Raw genomic sequence first — 17,455 nt, forward strand, 5'->3', positions numbered from 1 at the left:
AAGGCAGGTTAAACCCTAAAGCCTTGGGGCTAAAAGATGAGAGAGCCTCCATCCCTCCTGGAGGCATCCATAGTCAGTGATGGGAAATCAAGAGAGTTTTTCTGAGTCTAGGCACCTAAAAATATGGGCTAAGCCAGACCCAGGATGGTTTCTGCTGGGGTTGCATTTTGTTGTTTCCAGAAACCCCTCCTGACTTTAGGGAACTGGAGGATGTAGGGAGTAGCCAAGGGATAGGGACTCTGAGTCTCCAGATCCTCCTTGGCCTTTCAGCTTGTAGTATCCCTGAGCCTAGGCCCTGTTCATGGGGAAGGCTTGAATCATGGGTGAGTTCCTTGGACTCTGATGGAGGAAAGCCCATCCTTTGGGACTCTCTGTGGGCTGGGGACATGGAAGGGGACAGTTTGCAGACCTGCACAGAACAGATCTTATCTGGACATCCCCAGGCCCCAAATATAGGGTTTGGTGGAATGGAGTATAAGTTTCTCTGCTTCCTTCCAGGACATCACCTGACTCTCTCTCTCCTCCCTTGGGTGAGGCATCCCTGTAGCAGGATATTGGGGTTGAGCTCTTGCCTCAGGCTTTCCTGAGACATCTCTGTGCATGGCAGGGAAGGGAAGAGGGTATGATTGGTGTCCATGGCTTCTTTTCCAGTGTGCCAACCCCTTGCTGGAGCTGACTGCCCAAGAGGATTGCTGTGGCAGTGTGGGAGCCTTCTGGGGAGTGACCTCATGTGCCCCATGCCCACCCAGACCAGGTGAGTGCTAGGTGCCAGGGTGTAGGGTTATAGATGAAGCTTTCCCAAGGCTTGGCCTCCACTTCATCTCCCACCAGGGTCTCAGATGCCAGGCAGTTAGAATGGGCTGATAAGCTGGGCAGGCTTTCCAGATCTGCTTTTGAGGGTGCTTCTGGCTGGTGGCTAAGGCTCTGGACAGCTCATAAGGCTCAAGCCCAGAGGCAGCCTGGACTCTCTGCTCTATCTGATTACCTGGGAGGGGCTCCTTCTTCTTGCCAGTTGTTCTTGCCCAGATTGTAGGGATCCCATCTCATGCAGGGCCCTCTTCTGCCCCTCAGCCCCCTGCCCAGGCATCAGAGGCTCAATGATCTTGATTCAGAGACTGAGCATTTCCCTCACTGTCTCTCTGGAGGGGCCTCCATGCCTCTTCTTCACCTCCTCACCTCCTGTTTCCTAACCCAATTGGGTGTCTGTCCCAGAATGTCCTTGACCTTGGGATATGGGAAACCCTCTTTTGGATGGTAGGAAAAACCTAATATGTATTCATTCATTTGTTCACTCATTCCTTCATTTGTTCAACAAAAACTTACCAGGTGCCTTGTGTGTGCCAAGCACTGAGGATTTGGGAGTCAGCAAAATGACCATTCATGCTGCTCTCCTAGGGTATCGATCTTACAGTTGGGAGGTGGGTGATGAGATGCCTGTGCCTGATATTGCTTCTGCCCACCCCGCCTGTCTTTTCCCTCTGGGCTCTACTCCTAGGGCCTGGGCCCAGGCCTGGCATGTATTTCTTTTGCCTGTTAACAGTCAACTTGGTGAGTTGGCTTTGTAGGGGGCTGGCCTGGAGCCCAAAGGTGGGAGGGACAGGGCTGCTCCTAGCTTCAGACTTGGTTGTGGAGCAGTGACCATATTTTCCAAATTAAAAATAAGTTTGGACGATTTTGCAGTATGATGGAGCTTTTGGTGAAGCAGCAGAGGGTAGCATTAAGCTTCCAGGCTTGAGCATCCAACACATAGCAGGTACCAGCCCAAGCTCTGCTGGCTCACCTCCTTCTCTGCGCCATCTCCAATCTGCAGGATGGAGATGGTAATGGTGCCAGCGGGGCTGCTGTGGAAAGTAGATGAGGCATGTGCTTACATTAGGTCAGCAAACAGTAACTGCTATTATTATTGCTACAAAATATCCCTCCACAAAGGGAAAAGGGAATGGACCCACTGCCCCACGAAGAAGAGGGTCTTGAGCTGCTCAGTGTCTCCCCTGCAGGCCAGAGATGGTCTCACTACTTTTCTTCTTCCCCTGTGTCCCGTCCTCCTTCCTGGTTAGGCTCACCCTGGAGACTTCCACTTCCCACATTCCATTCAGTCAGTGGATTTTACATTAATGGGACTTTACATTAATTAATTACATTTGGAGCTCCTAGTGTGCAGGCCCTGGCAAGACAGTGGAGACTGAGGTAGAAGCGGTACCTCCTTTCTCCAAGCTTATGGTCTGGAGTATGAGGGGAGGGGCATATACAGATAGCACTAACTAGACAAATGCCAAATGCTGTGGGAACACGGCAGAACCGGGACCACAGATAGGTCCTATAGCACCTTTGTACAAATTAGAGAAAGGTGCCACTTCCATTTGTTCAAAATAGCCTTTATAAATATAAATGCCAGCAATTCTCTTAGGTGTGGTGCTTTTGTGCAGTGGACAACCTGCACATCTGTTCACTGTGGGGTAGGGGATCCCAGCTCAAATTTGCATATCAGAGAAAGTTTCATACAGGAGGTGACATCCAGGATGAGGTCTGAAGAATTGTTAGAGTCAGCGAAAGAGAGGGGGAAGAGCTTAACAACCCAAGGAAATTGCATATACAGGTGAGACCAAGAGAATGAGACACTTTTCCTGAAACACAGCACACCCAAAGCTGTGCCCTCACCTCCTCCCTGTCCCAGTTAGCGCCTCCTACCCTCCCCCCCCACTGTGTTGAGCACATCTCAGCAAGCTGGGCACCAGGGTACAAACCCTGGAATGTCAAGCATTCCAGCACACTGAGCAAGAAATAACAAAGACCAGGGAACGTAAACACTTAAAATACATTAAAGTGCAGCTAGGCATTGTATAGAGACGGGGCAAGACACTGAGGAACCTTGTTTGTGTTGACAAGGTGCCAGACACCTAGCTCCACACCTGAGCCTGGGGCTGGGGGTGGGGGATGTTTCTCTAAGTAGACACGACAAGCAAGCTACCATGCAAGAGTCCAGGGAAGAAAAGGTGAGCTGCTGGGGTGGGTTTGGGAATAGTTGGCAAGACAGACAGGACTTCTGGGTTCTAGAACATTCCCAGGCCTGGTGGCCTTGCCCCTCTGAGCCTCTCTGTCTCCTTTGATGAAATAAAGCTGTATCCTTCAGAGAAGGGCTTTGTCATCCCCAGTGATTCATCTAGCAGAATCAGGGGGTGACGGGAGTGAGAAAGCTAGCAGCTATGTGACCTCGTGGCTTCCCCCAAATCACCTTTTGGCTTCTGAGGCTCCATGCTGGACTGTCAAAGAAGGCCCCTGCAGAATGAGGCTATTTCTGATGAGGAAAGGGACTGTGTTGAAGTCTCATTTACACGGCACAGATAAATCCCTTTTCTTCTGGAAAAATTCTCCAGGGCTCTCTTTCTCAGAGAGATGGCTCAGGGAGTCAGTTTAGGTCAGCCCATGGTCTCCACCCTTCTCCCTTCTGTCTGAGTGACAGATGCAGCTGACCTTCCAGGACTCAAGCCTGAGCCACATCTTCCTGAGCCTGGGGAGTTTTCAGAGCTTCTGCAGATCCCCTTGCCAGGGTCCAAAGAGCACACAGCTCTCAAAAGCCACTCTGATTGAGGCCACATTTTTGAGTTTTTGTCTGAGAGAGACAGACATCTGTGTTGACTGGAAAGTTGGCCGCTGCCCCATCTGGCTTGGCACTGGCTGTGTCAACCCCCAGGCCCCTTTGCTGGGGCAGGCGGTGCTGGCATCCTGCTCACAGCCCGCACTGGTGGGCTCCAGCTGTTTGCCACGATCGGCTATCCATCTGCCTGGCATGCGCTGAGTTCACCTCAAAACCCAGGCCCCTCCCCATATCTCCAGGGACTGCTGATTCCCTTGCTCTGCCCCTTCAAGGAGTTCTGCATCTTTCCCTCTTAAAAACAATAATAGCCACCAGTTGCTGAACATTTACACCATGCTGGGCTCTTCGCCCGCCTGATCCCTTTAAATTGATGCAACCACGTGCAAGCTAAGGATCTTTATCCCCACTTGACAAATGTGGACAATGAAGCTCAGAGAAGGCTGAGCAACTTGACCAAGGTCACACAGCTGGACAGGAGAGCCAGGCTTCAAGCCACAGTATATCTGATTCTCAGCTGATCAGGATCTCCCTAAATCATTCTGGGGAGACTTGGACCCGCTTGAAGACAACAAAAACCAGGACACAGACTCAGAGTGCACAGCCAGGAGGGGGCCGCCCAGGGTCGTGTTTCATGAGTTATGTGCACACGAAGGGCAACATCCCTCGAGAAGATTGGGACTGGCCAGACAGGCAGGGCAGCAGCCTGCAGCTCAGGCCTGTGAGTCCACGGAGATGTGCCAGTAGAATTGTCCCAGAGAGAAGCCGGTAGGCTTTTCCCATGTGCTTCTGGAGAGCTAAAGCTGATGCGTGGATGCTTCTGGTGAGCAGAGCTCAATCTGCAACTGAGCACAAGCTTTAACAGCTTATTAAAAACTGCAGCCTATCAAAACCCAGTGATATAACAGGGTCCTAGAAGTACTTCGCTCCCCACCACCGAGAGGATGCCTACTAAGAACAGGTTCGTAGGAGCTGGGAAAGGAAATTGATTTTTGAGGGAATGGAGGCTCGTATGTATGTGTCTGAAAATGTATTTGAAACCCTGCATAGAAAGAACGCTTTGGTTTGCCTTGGTTTGGTCAGGGCCCTTGCCACGGGACCATTTCAGGTGAGACCAGCCCCCCTGGAGAAGGTGGGGTAGGTGAGGGGATGCAGGCAGTTGGCAGGATTTGGAGCAGGGAGCACCAGGGCAAGTCACAGCAGCAGCGCTGTTATCGTCACCATCACTGTTAGCAACCGTGTCTTCAGAGAGCTCACTAAGTGCCAGGCACCATGCTAAGTGCTTCCTCATTCCACCGCATCCTGACCATGTCTCTGAGAGTTGGGTGTGACCGGCTTCATTTTACAGATGAGGAAATTGCGGCTATGTGACCAGAGACCCCTGCCTCTAACCAGCCTGTGATCTACCTCCTAGGCTGCTTCTTGTGTACTTGGCTTGGGGAATTTCCTCAACCAGAGGACCCTGGCTTAGGGAACATCTGTGTTGGGGTGGGGCTCCTGTTCTCTGGGACTCTGGGTGAGACGCCCAGTTTCCTGCCCTAAAGAAATGGGATTTTTCAGAATTCTAGTTGTTGGGCTGAAAAAAAAACAAAACAGTGTGTCTTTGGCTCAGGGATGTCCTGAGAGCTTCTTCCAAGGGACTCGAGGCCTCCTGGGAATTGTGCCTCAGCTCATGTTAGCACCCTCCTTATCCCAGGGCGAGTGTCACCAACACGTGGCATCTCCGGCCTGGAGAGGTCGGGGAAGGGCTAGGGAGGGGTTGGGTGGAGTGGCACCTCTCTGAACCAGGGTCTGAGCCTCTCCACCTCACTGCTTCTGGTGCCCAAGATACCTTCTTTGGCTTTAGTGCTGCCCAAGGAAGCAGTCAGAGCCCATCTTTTGGTGGGATTTCCACAATTCTTGGGGTAGGGGGATCCATTAGAACTTCCCCAAACCGGAATATCTGGAATAATGAACCTTATGACAATCACCAATATGTGACAAGGATCAGGCTCAGAGTTTTGCATGGTCGTTTACTCTTCACAAGAGCCCCAAAGAAGGAATTGTCACCCACATTTTACTGATAAGAAAACTCAGAGGTGTTGAGTAACTTGCCCAAGTGTCTCCAGCCAGTGAGGGGCAGCAGCCAGCTTGCTATCCTTGAAACTGTGTTGCTAGAAGGAAGGAGAAAAGGAGGAAGGAAAGAAGGAAGAAAAGAAGGAGGAAGGAAGGAAGGAGGAAAGGAGGAAGGAAGGGAGGGAAGGAGAGAAGGAAGGAAGAGGGAGGAGCTAAGTCTCGAGTGCATCTACAAGGACTGTACCAGGCATGGTGCTAGCTTCAGTCTGACATTGACTGTTTCTCAGTAAAGTGGACCTTCCCAGCCCATGGAACTGAGTTTCTGTCCCCACTTCTACAGATGAAAAATTAAGACTGACAGAGGTTAAGAAATGTGCTTCGGGTCACACCGCTAGTCAGAGCAGAGCCAGGAATTCAATGTGGCTCTGGCTGCCCCAGAACCCACACTTCTTCCATTGCTCTGGGGGACTGGAAGGTTCTTTCCAGCTCTACCCACCCGAGGTTTGCACATCAAGGACTCAGCTCCAGTCGGCTCACATGCCCCGGTGCGTCGAGCCCAGCCTCATCCGGGGTGTGTGAATATGTGTCTGTCTGTCTGTTCTCTGGCAGAGCAATGTGTGGCAGGGTACCCTCCAGAACTCCCTGCTGTGGCCAGCTGTCATCACAGGCTGAGATCAGCATGGCTTGTAAACAGCCCCGTGGCCAGACATATGTCTCCACCATCTCCTCCCTGAGCTCTGTCGTAGAGTCAGGGCCAAAACTGTCTCCAGCGATTAGTCTGTCCTGGTTGAGGCCTCCTTGGGAGTCCCAGCAGCCAAGGGGGAGAGTGAACAGGGCAGGGGCCCCTCTCCTTCCTTCCCGGGGGTGAGAGCTGGCCCAGGTACAGCAGTGAGTAGACAGGGCTGAGGTCAGGGGCCAGGAGACCCAAGGTTCTGCCCCACATGACCACGATCCATAACAGGAAAGGTCTGCCTTAGGGGCTTCACAGGCATTCTGTGATGCTCAGACTCCTTGGAGTTAGGGTTGATCCCCACTGACCCCTCCACAGCTGCTTGGGCTTTCTCAGGCCTAAGGGGCCCAACTGCAAGGTCACTGGCAGCTCTCCATGTGTCTTTTTGAAGCACCTACTGGAAACACCACTTAGCCACTCTCTTTCCAGATCCACTTCTCTCTGCCTTCTGACCCCTGTGTTCTCCTTGTGTTGGCTGAGGAGCCATGGGGGGTTGTGCAGGTCCTGCTGCATTGCCTTTATTCATTCTGCTTGGCACTTTGGTGGTAGACCTTCTGGAACATTTACCCAACATCTGATTAGTCCTCTGGCCATCTGTGACCATCAGTCCTCTAGTCTGTTTTCTGACCTCCTCCTGGGCATCTCTGCCTTTATTTTTCCCATTTGCTCTCCTGATCCTGTGTTTAAAAAAGGGGGAGAAGAGAGGTTCCCAAGAAGGGTAATATACTTCCTAATGGGCACACGTCTCCCTGTAGCCTACAGACCTTAGGATCCCTGCCTAGACAATTCCTGAGGCTTGGCATGAGTTCATTCATTTATTTACTCAGAGGCGGTAGAGAGGAATGGTTCAGAATCTATCCTCCGGAGGCAGACTGCCTAGGTTCATAATCCCAGCTCCCTCCACCAGCTAGGAGACCATGGGCACGTTTCCCAACCTCTCTGTGACTCAGTTTGCTCCTCCATAAAATGGTGATAATATTACTAAGTTCCCTCAAGGGCTGTTATGAAGATTAAATAAGTTAATACATGTAAGCCCTTTATAATAGGGCTTAGCCCAGAGTCAGTACCATTTTAGTGTTTGATCTTATTATTCATTCCATTTTGATTGAGTGCCTATAGGGGCATCTGGGTGGCTCAGTCAGTTGAGCATCTGACTCTTGATCTCAGCTCAGGTCTTGTTCTTAGAGTCATAAGTTCAAGCTCTGCATTGAGCTCCATGTCCAGTGTGGAACCTACCAAAAAAAAAAAAAAAAAAAGATGATGAGACATCTGAATGGCTCAGTTGGTTAAGCGTCTGCCTTCAGCTCAGGTCGTGATCCCAAGTACCAGGATCGGGCCCCACATCAGGCCCCCTGCTCATCAGGGAGTCTGCTTCTCCCTCTGCCTCTTACCCCACTCATTTTCTCTCTCTCTCTCAAACAAATAAATAAAACCTTTTTTAAAAATTAAAAAAAAAAAGATGACTGAGTGCCTATAGTGTGCCATGTGCTGTGCTCAGCTCTAGGGACGTAGCAACAATGAAGACAAGGTCCTGTGCTCATAGAGCTTGCACTTCAGTGGGGGAGACAGACAAGCAAACAGGCAGCCATGACAGCATTTTAAGTGCCATGGCGAGGGAAGGCTTGAGTGTTGAGAGCACTTGGGAGGCAACCTAGTGTGGGTGGCAGGGGTGGTGGCGCCTGCCCTCCCCCCTCGCCATGAATCACACAGCTTGTTGGCTGCCAGGATCATGCCTGGAGCCTCGGGTGGGTGCTGAGTTCCACCCCGAGGCAAGGTTCTCCCTTCCACATGGCTATCTAAACTTCAGCCTTCTATCCCCTGATGAGCCCGAAGCTGACTTTTCTGGATTGGGTGCTACACTTGGTCTTACAGAAGCTCATAGGTGGCCTCTGTGAGGTGCGAGGAAGGGTCTGAGGGCCCTCTTTGGGATCAGGTTGGGTTGCTGGCAAAATGGGAATTGCATCAGGGGAAGTGGCTTTGAAATTTGTTCCTCTCCAGAAAAGTCTGCCTTCACCAACGGTTGCCCATCCAACAGTGTCTCTTAAGGCCAGTGAGAGGGCAGAGTGCCGTGGGAAAGAAATCACTTTATCTGGGAAAAGTGTGTGAATTCAAATGACTGAATGAGCACAGCTCCCGTCAGTTTGCACACTCCTGGGTTCTCAGGGTGCCCTGTAGTTCCCAGCAGCCAATCCACCCTTGCTCCCAGCTCTAAACCCAGCTCCCACCACTCCTCTCCTGCTCACTGAAGAAGTAGGGTCCTTCTGCCTCATGTCTCCCTCCTGACATCACCGTGCTGCCCTGGCCTCCTGGCCCCCTCTCCTCCCTCCTGCTTCCAGCAGAGTGGCATGCAAGGGATGCAGCCTCTGCAGCCAGAGGCTAGGATTCAACTACTCCTGGGCCCCCTCTGAGCTTCAGCTTTCCTAATCTGTACAATGGGAATAACGCTTCCTGCCTTGCAGGGTCCTTGTGTGGGAAACAGGATAATTCATACCAACGGCCTCACAGCTCTGTCCAAATGTTCCCTTGTTCCCAAATGTTCCTCGGCCCTCTGGCATCAGCCTCGCATTATTCTTTCCCACCTTCTGCTCCTCATAATGTTTGCAGGCTGCATCGAATCAGCTAGCTTTCTGAGTTTCTCCAAACAACTTCCCCCCCTTCCTTCCTCCTCCCTGTCCTCAGCTGATACCCCCAGGCCCCATGCCAGGGGCGCTCACATTTCCCAGCCTCACTCCCATCCTTCTGTCTCAATGTCAGCATGTTCAGAATCCTCATTTATCCCCACCAGGCCAGAACCTAGTCCCCACAGTGGGACAGCAGGCAAAGCCTGAGCGAGACTGCTGTCCATAGTGGGGAAAGATATTACAAATTCAACTGACATTTTTTTAATGTTAAAAAAAAAATAAAGCTTTACTAATTTACATCTTTGCTTGGTCTGTATGTCAGACTGTCGGATGTCATGTTTGGCATGTGGAGTGTCCTCAGGGAAGAGTGGGATGCCAAGAAAACATGGCGTCTCCTCATGTTTGTCTTTGGCATATCACAAGGCGTAACCTACAACAATGCTCAGTTTATGGGGTTTTTCAATTATGTTGTCAAGTTTTAACGAAAACAACCCTCACCAAGTAGAGAAGTGACTCTAAAAAAATTCCTGTAAAGAAACAGGATTCAAAATAATACTAATAACATAATTGCAAGTAATCACTTTTACAGTGCAATGCTGCTGCTTCTCCTCTGACCTGTAATCAACTGTGTTCCAAAGTAAACATAATGAGGACTTCTCAGATGTGACCCCAAACGGACCCTAGGATCCAAATGATCAAGAAGGCTGTATGAAATAATGGTTCATATCTACCAACCTGAATAACGGACTTCACCCCAAGTCTATAATGCACTGGGAACTAGCTGCTACTGATAGAGGGAAAGCTAGATAGCTTAGAAAAACATTTAAAACACCAAGATGCTCAAACTTCATTGTACAATTAGATGAAAGTATAGATATCTTTAACGTGCCTCTTGGTATTTGCAAGAGTCCCTATATGAAGAACTATTCTTTTGTAAAGATACTACTAAAGAAAGAATGAATCACAAGGCATATATTCTCAACATAAATGACTTCTTGAATAAAAATAAGTTTTTCCAACAACTCCATCTGGGTAGTTGCTGATGCTCTAACTGAAATACAAAGAGATCTAGGTGAGGTCATAGAGGTGGAGGGTGCTCTGTGTGACATCCCCTTACCACAGCATCTGATCATAGGCAAGGAAGTCACAAGGAAGTCAAAATCAGAAGACAAATTGCCAGGGGAAGTCTTGTTTATAAAACAAGACCTTTAAAGTAGGATGGAGCTTTGTGGAACACTGTGTCAGAATAGTGTCTGGGAAAAATCCCCATACCCATGAGAATTGCCGGCTGTGTCTTGGCCAAAAAATGGTCAGACTTATATATGAGCTGTTCTTTTCTTTAAAAAAAAAAAAAAAAAGATGGGTGTCCATATCTGCTGCCCTTTCCTGTGATGACAAACGGCTGTCAGTACTCTGCTACCTGCTAGAGCTTTTCAGGGAAAGAAAGAAAATCAAAATGCCCTTCAAAGCATTCCTCTGGAGGCTGACGTGCTAGTCCATCCCACTAAAGTAAGAGAGATGGTTCCCTGTTTTCAAGTCAATAGGTTTTTCTTTTTCAAAGCACTCCCCACCCCTTTATAGTAAAGGAGAATGTTGAGAAATCCAGGTCAGATGGGCGGGTATTAGCACCAGAATCTGAGACTTATTTCCTTGTTGGTGAATCTGGAGTCAAACCAGTTTGGTCTGCCATTAACTTTGGGGAGGGCTGCTGTGCCAGAGCCTGTGCCACAGAAAGAGCCTTTTGAAACGGATGTTTGGAAGCAGTGCCATCATTATGGGATTGGTTGCTGTAAACCAACTCCATTTGCACATTTAAAAAACTTGAAAACTGGAATTTTTTAATGTATTTTACATTTGTAAGAACAACTAGCCAACCTCAGGGGAGATGGAAAGTTACTGGCCAGATTTCAGCACCAGCATGGCACAGCTGGTGAATGAAAACCAAATAGTGTGGTTTTATAAGGTGCCATCAACTAGGAGCTTCTTCTGTCTTGAGCCAAGACACCTTGTCAGCTACGGCAGCATTCAAACCCAAGATCGAAATACACTGAACTTAGACTGTGAACTGTTCCATCTACGATAGTACAAACTTGGGCGATGGACACACGGGACCTCTCTGTGACTATTTCTTGTAACTTCCTGCAAATCTATAATTACTTCAACACCAAAAAATCAAATAAATAAATAAATAAATAAATACAGAAAACATGTTTAATCACATTAGAGTGTATAACATTGATATATGTTCAAGACCTGCAGTCATGGAGTGTCTTTTCTAGAAAGAGCAAGGTGGGGATGCCTGGGTGGCTCAGCAGTTGAGTGTCTGTCTTCAGCTCAGAGCATGATCCCGGAGTCCTGGGATCAAGTCCCACATCGGGCTCCTCGCAGGGAGCCTGCTTCTCCCTCTGCCTGTGTCTCTGCCTCTCTCTGTGTGTTTCTTATGAATAAATAAAATCTTTTAAAAAAATAGAAAGAGCAAGGTGGGTGCAGAGTGACCTGGTGAGAGCCAGAGAAGGAATTGTACCCAAGGAGGCACAGCTGTCTGCAGTGATGACTTGGGGGACAGGGCCTCACAGCTGTGGAGTGGATTGCCCCCTACTTTTTTTCATCATGAGTAACAGCCCAAGGCCCTCCAGTGAGACCTGTCTATATCTTTACTCTTCAGCCTCCCCGGTGATTGAAAATGGCCAGCTGGAGTGTCCCCAGGGGTACAAGAGACTGAATCTCACTCACTGCCAAGGTAAGGATGACCCAGGCCAGGGCTGGGCTTAGGGATGGGGGATGATGAAGGGCTGAGGATGCCGGGGCACTCCCCCTGCCCATCCACAGACAGAAGGAGTGGTGTCACTGAGTGGTCTTCGCTGGGCACCTCTAAGCCCCACCTTGAGGGAGTTGTGGGGGCTGCTGTTTCCAGGGACCTAAGAAAGTCATGGTGGGATAATGATAGAGCAGGCCTAGAAAGGACCTGGGAGCTGAACCTGTCCCTCTTTCCCTCTCCAACTGCCCCACCCCACTCCCTGCCAGACCTAAGCCAGGTGCCTCTCTCCAGCTGCAGGATCTGTGTGTGAAGGCACTTCCCCAGTCCCCACATATCCCCTTACCTCCCTGGCCAATCCCCCCTGGGATGGGAGGACTTTTGACTTCACGATCTAGTCAGCCTGAGTTGTTGGGGACTTCTGTGGACATCCTTCAACAAATTACCTCCAGCTGCTAAGACCTCCCTCCCGCAGCCAGGAGGGGGCAAAGAAAAGGCACAGGTGGAGGTAAGAGGGAACCATGAAGCACAGACCCTGACCTTGCTGGCCTGGCTGACAGGCCAAGGAACCCTTCCCCAGGAGGCTTCTTCTTCGGGAGAGAGGGATCTGAGGAAATCTCGGGGTGGCCAGGCTATCTTCCAGGGGGGGTACTGGGCCTGAAGGGGATTTCTGGCCCATGGACAAAGTGCTTGGGCCAGGCAAAAGGGCAGACCTCTGACCCAGCCCAAGGTCAGGCTCCCCTGGGGGCAATGAGGACTAGTAGACTGGATGGTGGGTGTGGAGAGAAGTCTTTAGTGTTGCTCTTAGAGGATACAGAAGGGCCATTCATATCTCAACTGTCCCCAGTGGCCTCTCCTCCTGGCAGGTTTCCCAGTGCACAGGGTTAAAGTTATTCTTGGGATCGCATGTGAGCTCTTGGCCCTCCCTCCATTAAGCCCCAAGGATACAGGAAGCTAAGGGGCCCTCCCCAGGAGGCCTTCCCCTTTAAACCTCCCCCTTTCCATGTCTGTCGTCTTGGTCTCCATATCTGGGGGGGGGGGGGGGGGGGACCTGCTCACTTCTACACCCGTGTGCGTCACCATCCTCTCTCTCTCCATCCTTCTCTCCTGCTACAGGGCAATTTTGGGGAGTGTTGTTATGGGCTGCATGCATTGTGCTAGGCATTAGCACACAGTGACAGATAAACACAGCAGCTGCTTCGGGTGAATACAGATGTTTAAACAATTATACACCATGGGAGAAGTTCTCTTGCTAGGAAGAAGCTCTGGGTGCCATGGGATGGTGGGGTAGGGACCCCTTCCCAGACTGGGAGGTAGGAGAAGGGCTTCAGGTGATGCCTGACCTGGAGAAGGATGAGTAGAGGCAATCAGTTAAAGAGGATGCAGGCATTCCAGGCAAAGGAACAGTTGGGCTGGCTGGAGTACAGCGTGTGTAGCCACGGGAGACAATACAGACATTTCAGGGCCTCATTGGAGCCACCTACCCACCCACAGGCTTTGGGGAAATATAGTGGAGGGCATTGGATACCATGTGAGGGTTTAGGAGCTCCCTCTAAGAGGTGAATGGGGACCCCAGAGGCATGTCATGTTTTTGTTTTTAAAGATTTTACTTGTTTATTCATGGAAGATGCAGAGAGAGGCAGAGACACAGGCAGAGGGAGAAGCAGGCTCCCTGCGGGGAGCCCAAAGCAGAACTCAATCCCAGGACCAGGGATCACACCCTGAGCCAAAGACAGATGCTCAACCACTGAGCCACTCAGGTGTCCCAGCATATCAGATTTAGATATATCACTCTGGCCACAGTCCAGAGGCAAATGGGTCTGTTCCCCTTCCTAGATCTCAATGGCATTTCCCAAGGGCACCTCGCTCCCAATAGGGTGTCCTGCCAAAGAATGGTTGGGCCATCTTCTAGCCCCTTCATTCCTGTGCTCAGTGCCACTTTCCCTGAAGCCTACAGGTGAGCAGGTGACTCTGGTGATGGGGTCGTCATGTCTAATATCCTGGCTCTGGAGGTGAGAGTGCCCCTCACAAATCTTCCATACTCACCATCATCACCAAAGGCACCATCGCCAAGACTTCTTGGAGCTTAGAGTGTGAGGGTTGGGATTTCTCCTTGGCAGGAAGAAGTTTCCAACATGAAATGTTTTTGAGATCACAAAGGAAGCTAATGTCAGTCCCTTATCTAAAAAACAGCACGAGCATCCACTGGTGTTGGAGGATGTGTGTGGCCTGCCTGAGGCCTCCCAGCCTCCTGGAAACACGCCCTCCAAACCATGTACCCTTTGGGGCTTGTTTCCATCTTCCTCCCTCCTCATCCTTGCCAGGGACCCTCCATCCTGAAACTCACTGTGGACGTGCTCCCTAGATCTTGGGCCCAGCAGAGATGCTTCAGAGTCCCTCAAGGAAGGCTGAATAGGAGGGACTGGGGACTGGGCAAATGGTTCTCCACCCTCCATCCCAAACTGTCCCCTTATCTGCTCCCCTCATTTGCATCCCAGCATGCCACTCACCAGCTGAGTGACTTTGGGCAAGTTACTCCTGGACCCTGTTTCCTCACCTATGAAATGAAGCCACATGGGTCTACTTGATAAAATTATTGGTAAGAATTCAATGAAGTGTCATACGTAAGCCACCTGGCATGGTACCTGGCACATAACAGACGGTCCATACACATTAGCTCCTAATATTATGATTGTTAGTACTAGTTAGTAGAATTAAGTGATTTGCAATTTTTATCTTGTTTTATTCTCCTAACAGGACTATTCTCCTAACAAGACTAGTTACTATTAATGTACCCCATTTTATGAATGAAGAAACTGAGGCACAGAGAGAGCGACCACACTTAACAGATGGCAGCTCTCTTATTGTTGTCCCCCTTTTTTGGAGGAAGTATGGGAAGAAGATCTGTGCGCCAGCCCCTCCCCTCCATCAGGCTTGGTGGGGCGGGTGCTCCCTCACCTTCTCCAACCCTGCAGATATCAACGAGTGCCTGACCTTGGATCTGTGCAAGGACTCGGAGTGTGTGAACACCAGGGGCAGCTACCTGTGCACCTGCGGGCCTGGCCTCATGCTGGACCCATCCAGGAGCCGCTGTGTGTGTAAGTGCTGGTGGGAAGCAGAGATGGTGGATACCGGGAAACAAGATGGGATCCTTGGGGGACACCTGAGTGGCTCAGTTGGTTGGGCATCTGCCTTGGGCTCGGGTCAAGATCCTAGGGTGCTGGGATTGAGCCCCACATTGGGCTTCTACTCAGCAGGGAGCCTGATTCTCCCTCTCCCTTTGCCTGCTGCTCTCCTTGCATGTGCTCTTTCTCTCTGTCAAATAAATAAAATCTTTAAAAAGAAAAAAAAAAGATCAGATCCTTGGAATCCCAGGGCCCAGGACGTCTGTCTCAACCTGGAGCTGGGCTCAATGTACAAAAACTGACCTGCCCCTGCCTGCTAGAGCGGGGACCGTTATGACTTCAGTTTTGGTTTTTGGCGTTTCTTTTGGGGCTTTGCAGTTTGGGATTTTCCACTTCTATTTTTTCTCTAATCCTTTCTGTCCCATCTGCTGCCTCATTTACTTTGAGGGGACATGTGTTGCCTTTGCTCTGATGCCTCTGAGCTGTGGCTGCCTCTTCTAGGCCTGAGTTTGAAAGCCTGGTCCCTTAACTACAGATAGGCCTCCCTTAAAGGTCCCATCTGTAGCATGAACGGCACTGCTGCCTGGCCCAAAGGCCTTCCCATAAACCTGGGGTCCTTTATGGTTCAGAATGTGTCTGCATCCGTGAATACATACACGTCACTGGTCATATTAAGACCATGTCTGTGTGTGTGTGCACGCTGTGTGTGTGTGCATGCTGTGTGTGTGTGTACCCCCAGGCAGTTGTTTCCAGTGGCCTCTGTGGCTTCCTGCTGGAAGGATCCCAGGCTGGCAGCACCCCCAGATAGCAGAGCTGACGCCATAGCCCAGACAGGGTGGACTGACCAGAACAGGAGAAAACCAGTCCTGACTGGCATCTGTCAAATGGCAGTCCGGGTCAGGTTGGCCACCCTCGGCTCAGCAGAGCTCCCCATGCCTAGCCAAGCCCTCAGTCTTACAAACCACTAGGTGCTGGGTCTGGGGGGCGCCGCAGGATGAGCAAGACTCCAGTGCCACCCAGAGGGAGCATCCCACGTGAAGGGAAAGATGAGACTGGACCCAGTGCATGTCTACAGGGAAAGAAGACAGCAAGAGCCTGAAGAGGGATCCCCAGAGAGTCAGGAGGCCCAGAGTGGGCTCCCAGGGAGACTTTGTGGTGACAAGGACATGCGATCAGTGCCTCCAGGAGCATACAGCACTTCCTTCTCCTCATCCTACGCACACCCCCACTTAAGGTCATTTGATTAGGCATTTTTCACACCTGAAGTGGCTTTTAGTTATTAGTGCCAGAAAGAAACCCTTAATATAGGGAGGCAGAGATGACACTTAGGTGTCCTTTTTCTCCCTCCCTACTATTACTCCCTCCAGCTCCCTCTTGATGATTTACCTCCCTGTAGGTGGAAAGAGGCAGACATGAAGTTTCTCTTGCCTTCACTTCTAAGCTTTGCCCTCTTCCCAGCCACCTGACCAAGGCGATTAGAGCACTCTACAAGGGCCCCTCTGTGCGGGGCAGCCTCCTGATACTCTCAGCCAGGTCACCTCCACCCTGGGGCTCAGAAGGACCAAGCCATTTCCTACAGCATTCCAAGGGAAGTGACCACTGGAAACAGAGATTATACCTGGAGACCCAGGCTCCTGGACTGAGCATGAATTGATCTGTGTATCTAGCACATGACCTTTGACAAGTCACTTTCATATACATCATTGTGAAGAAAGTGCATTAGTCAGGGGGTGCCTAACTGGCTCAGCTGGAGGAGCATATGACTCTTGATCTCAGGGGTCATGAGTTTGAGCCCCACACTGGGTGTAGAGATTACTTAAATAAATAAATAAAATAAAATAAAAAAGTATAATAGTCAGGAGCCTCTAGGTTGCAAGTGACAGAGACCCAACTCAAACCACTGTAAGCAAAAGTAATTGGTCCACACAACTAGGAAGTCCAGGGGTAGGTGTGTGCCTCAGGCTTGGTTGGATCCAGGTGCACACAGTGTCCTTGGGATGCCTCTTGCTCTGTTTCCTGTTTGTTGGTTTCATAATTCCTTCAAAGGTGGCCACCAGATGCTCTAGGCCTACATCTCTCAGCCCTGTAAACTCCAGTTTAAAAATAGAGAAATAAAAAGTATCTCTTCTGTAATAATCTCGGGAAACCCCCGAAGCCGATTATTATCATTGGGCCTACTTGGTCAAGTGCCCATCCCTGAGCCACTCACTATGACCAGGGGTATGGACTCTTTCAGCTAGGAAGTGGGGCCGGCCTCCACTTCACATGGACAGAGTGAGAGACAGGGTAGATCCCAGAGGAAACCTAGGTGCCTTCACCAGAACACAGGGGCATCGGTGCTAAGCAGGCAGAAACAAAGGTGTCTGCTCCTCATGGAATTATCATCATCCTTATTTTACACATGAAGATAGTAAAGCCCAGGGAGGCCACAAAGCTCCTGGTGGAGCAGGGATTTGAATTTGGCCTGCTGAGTCCTGGACCCTGACCTTGGTCATCAACTCCTTAGCTTTGAGTGTTGTCCTCTCTAACCATCCCTCCTCCCTTCATCTGGCATGACAAGGAATTCAGTCTGTTCCA

At 50.3% G+C, this 17,455-nt stretch overlaps 1 protein-coding gene across 2 annotated transcripts in view; it reads left to right on the top strand.

The window, feature by feature from the left end:
• Positions 1-17,455, top strand: part of LTBP2 (latent transforming growth factor beta binding protein 2) — a 99,864-nt gene that overhangs the window by 52,679 nt on the left and 29,730 nt on the right. For both annotated transcript variants that reach the window (XM_041758437.1, XM_041758438.1), the window contains exons 8-10: positions 652-754; positions 11,664-11,738; positions 14,729-14,851. In XM_041758437.1, coding sequence (XP_041614371.1) covers positions 652-754; positions 11,664-11,738; positions 14,729-14,851 — 301 coding nt within the window. The remainder of the gene's footprint in view (positions 1-651; positions 755-11,663; positions 11,739-14,728; positions 14,852-17,455) is intronic.

The sequence above is a fragment of the Vulpes lagopus genome, chromosome 6 (assembly GCF_018345385.1).
Source record: "Vulpes lagopus strain Blue_001 chromosome 6, ASM1834538v1, whole genome shotgun sequence".
Lineage (NCBI taxonomy): Eukaryota > Metazoa > Chordata > Mammalia > Carnivora > Canidae > Vulpes > Vulpes lagopus.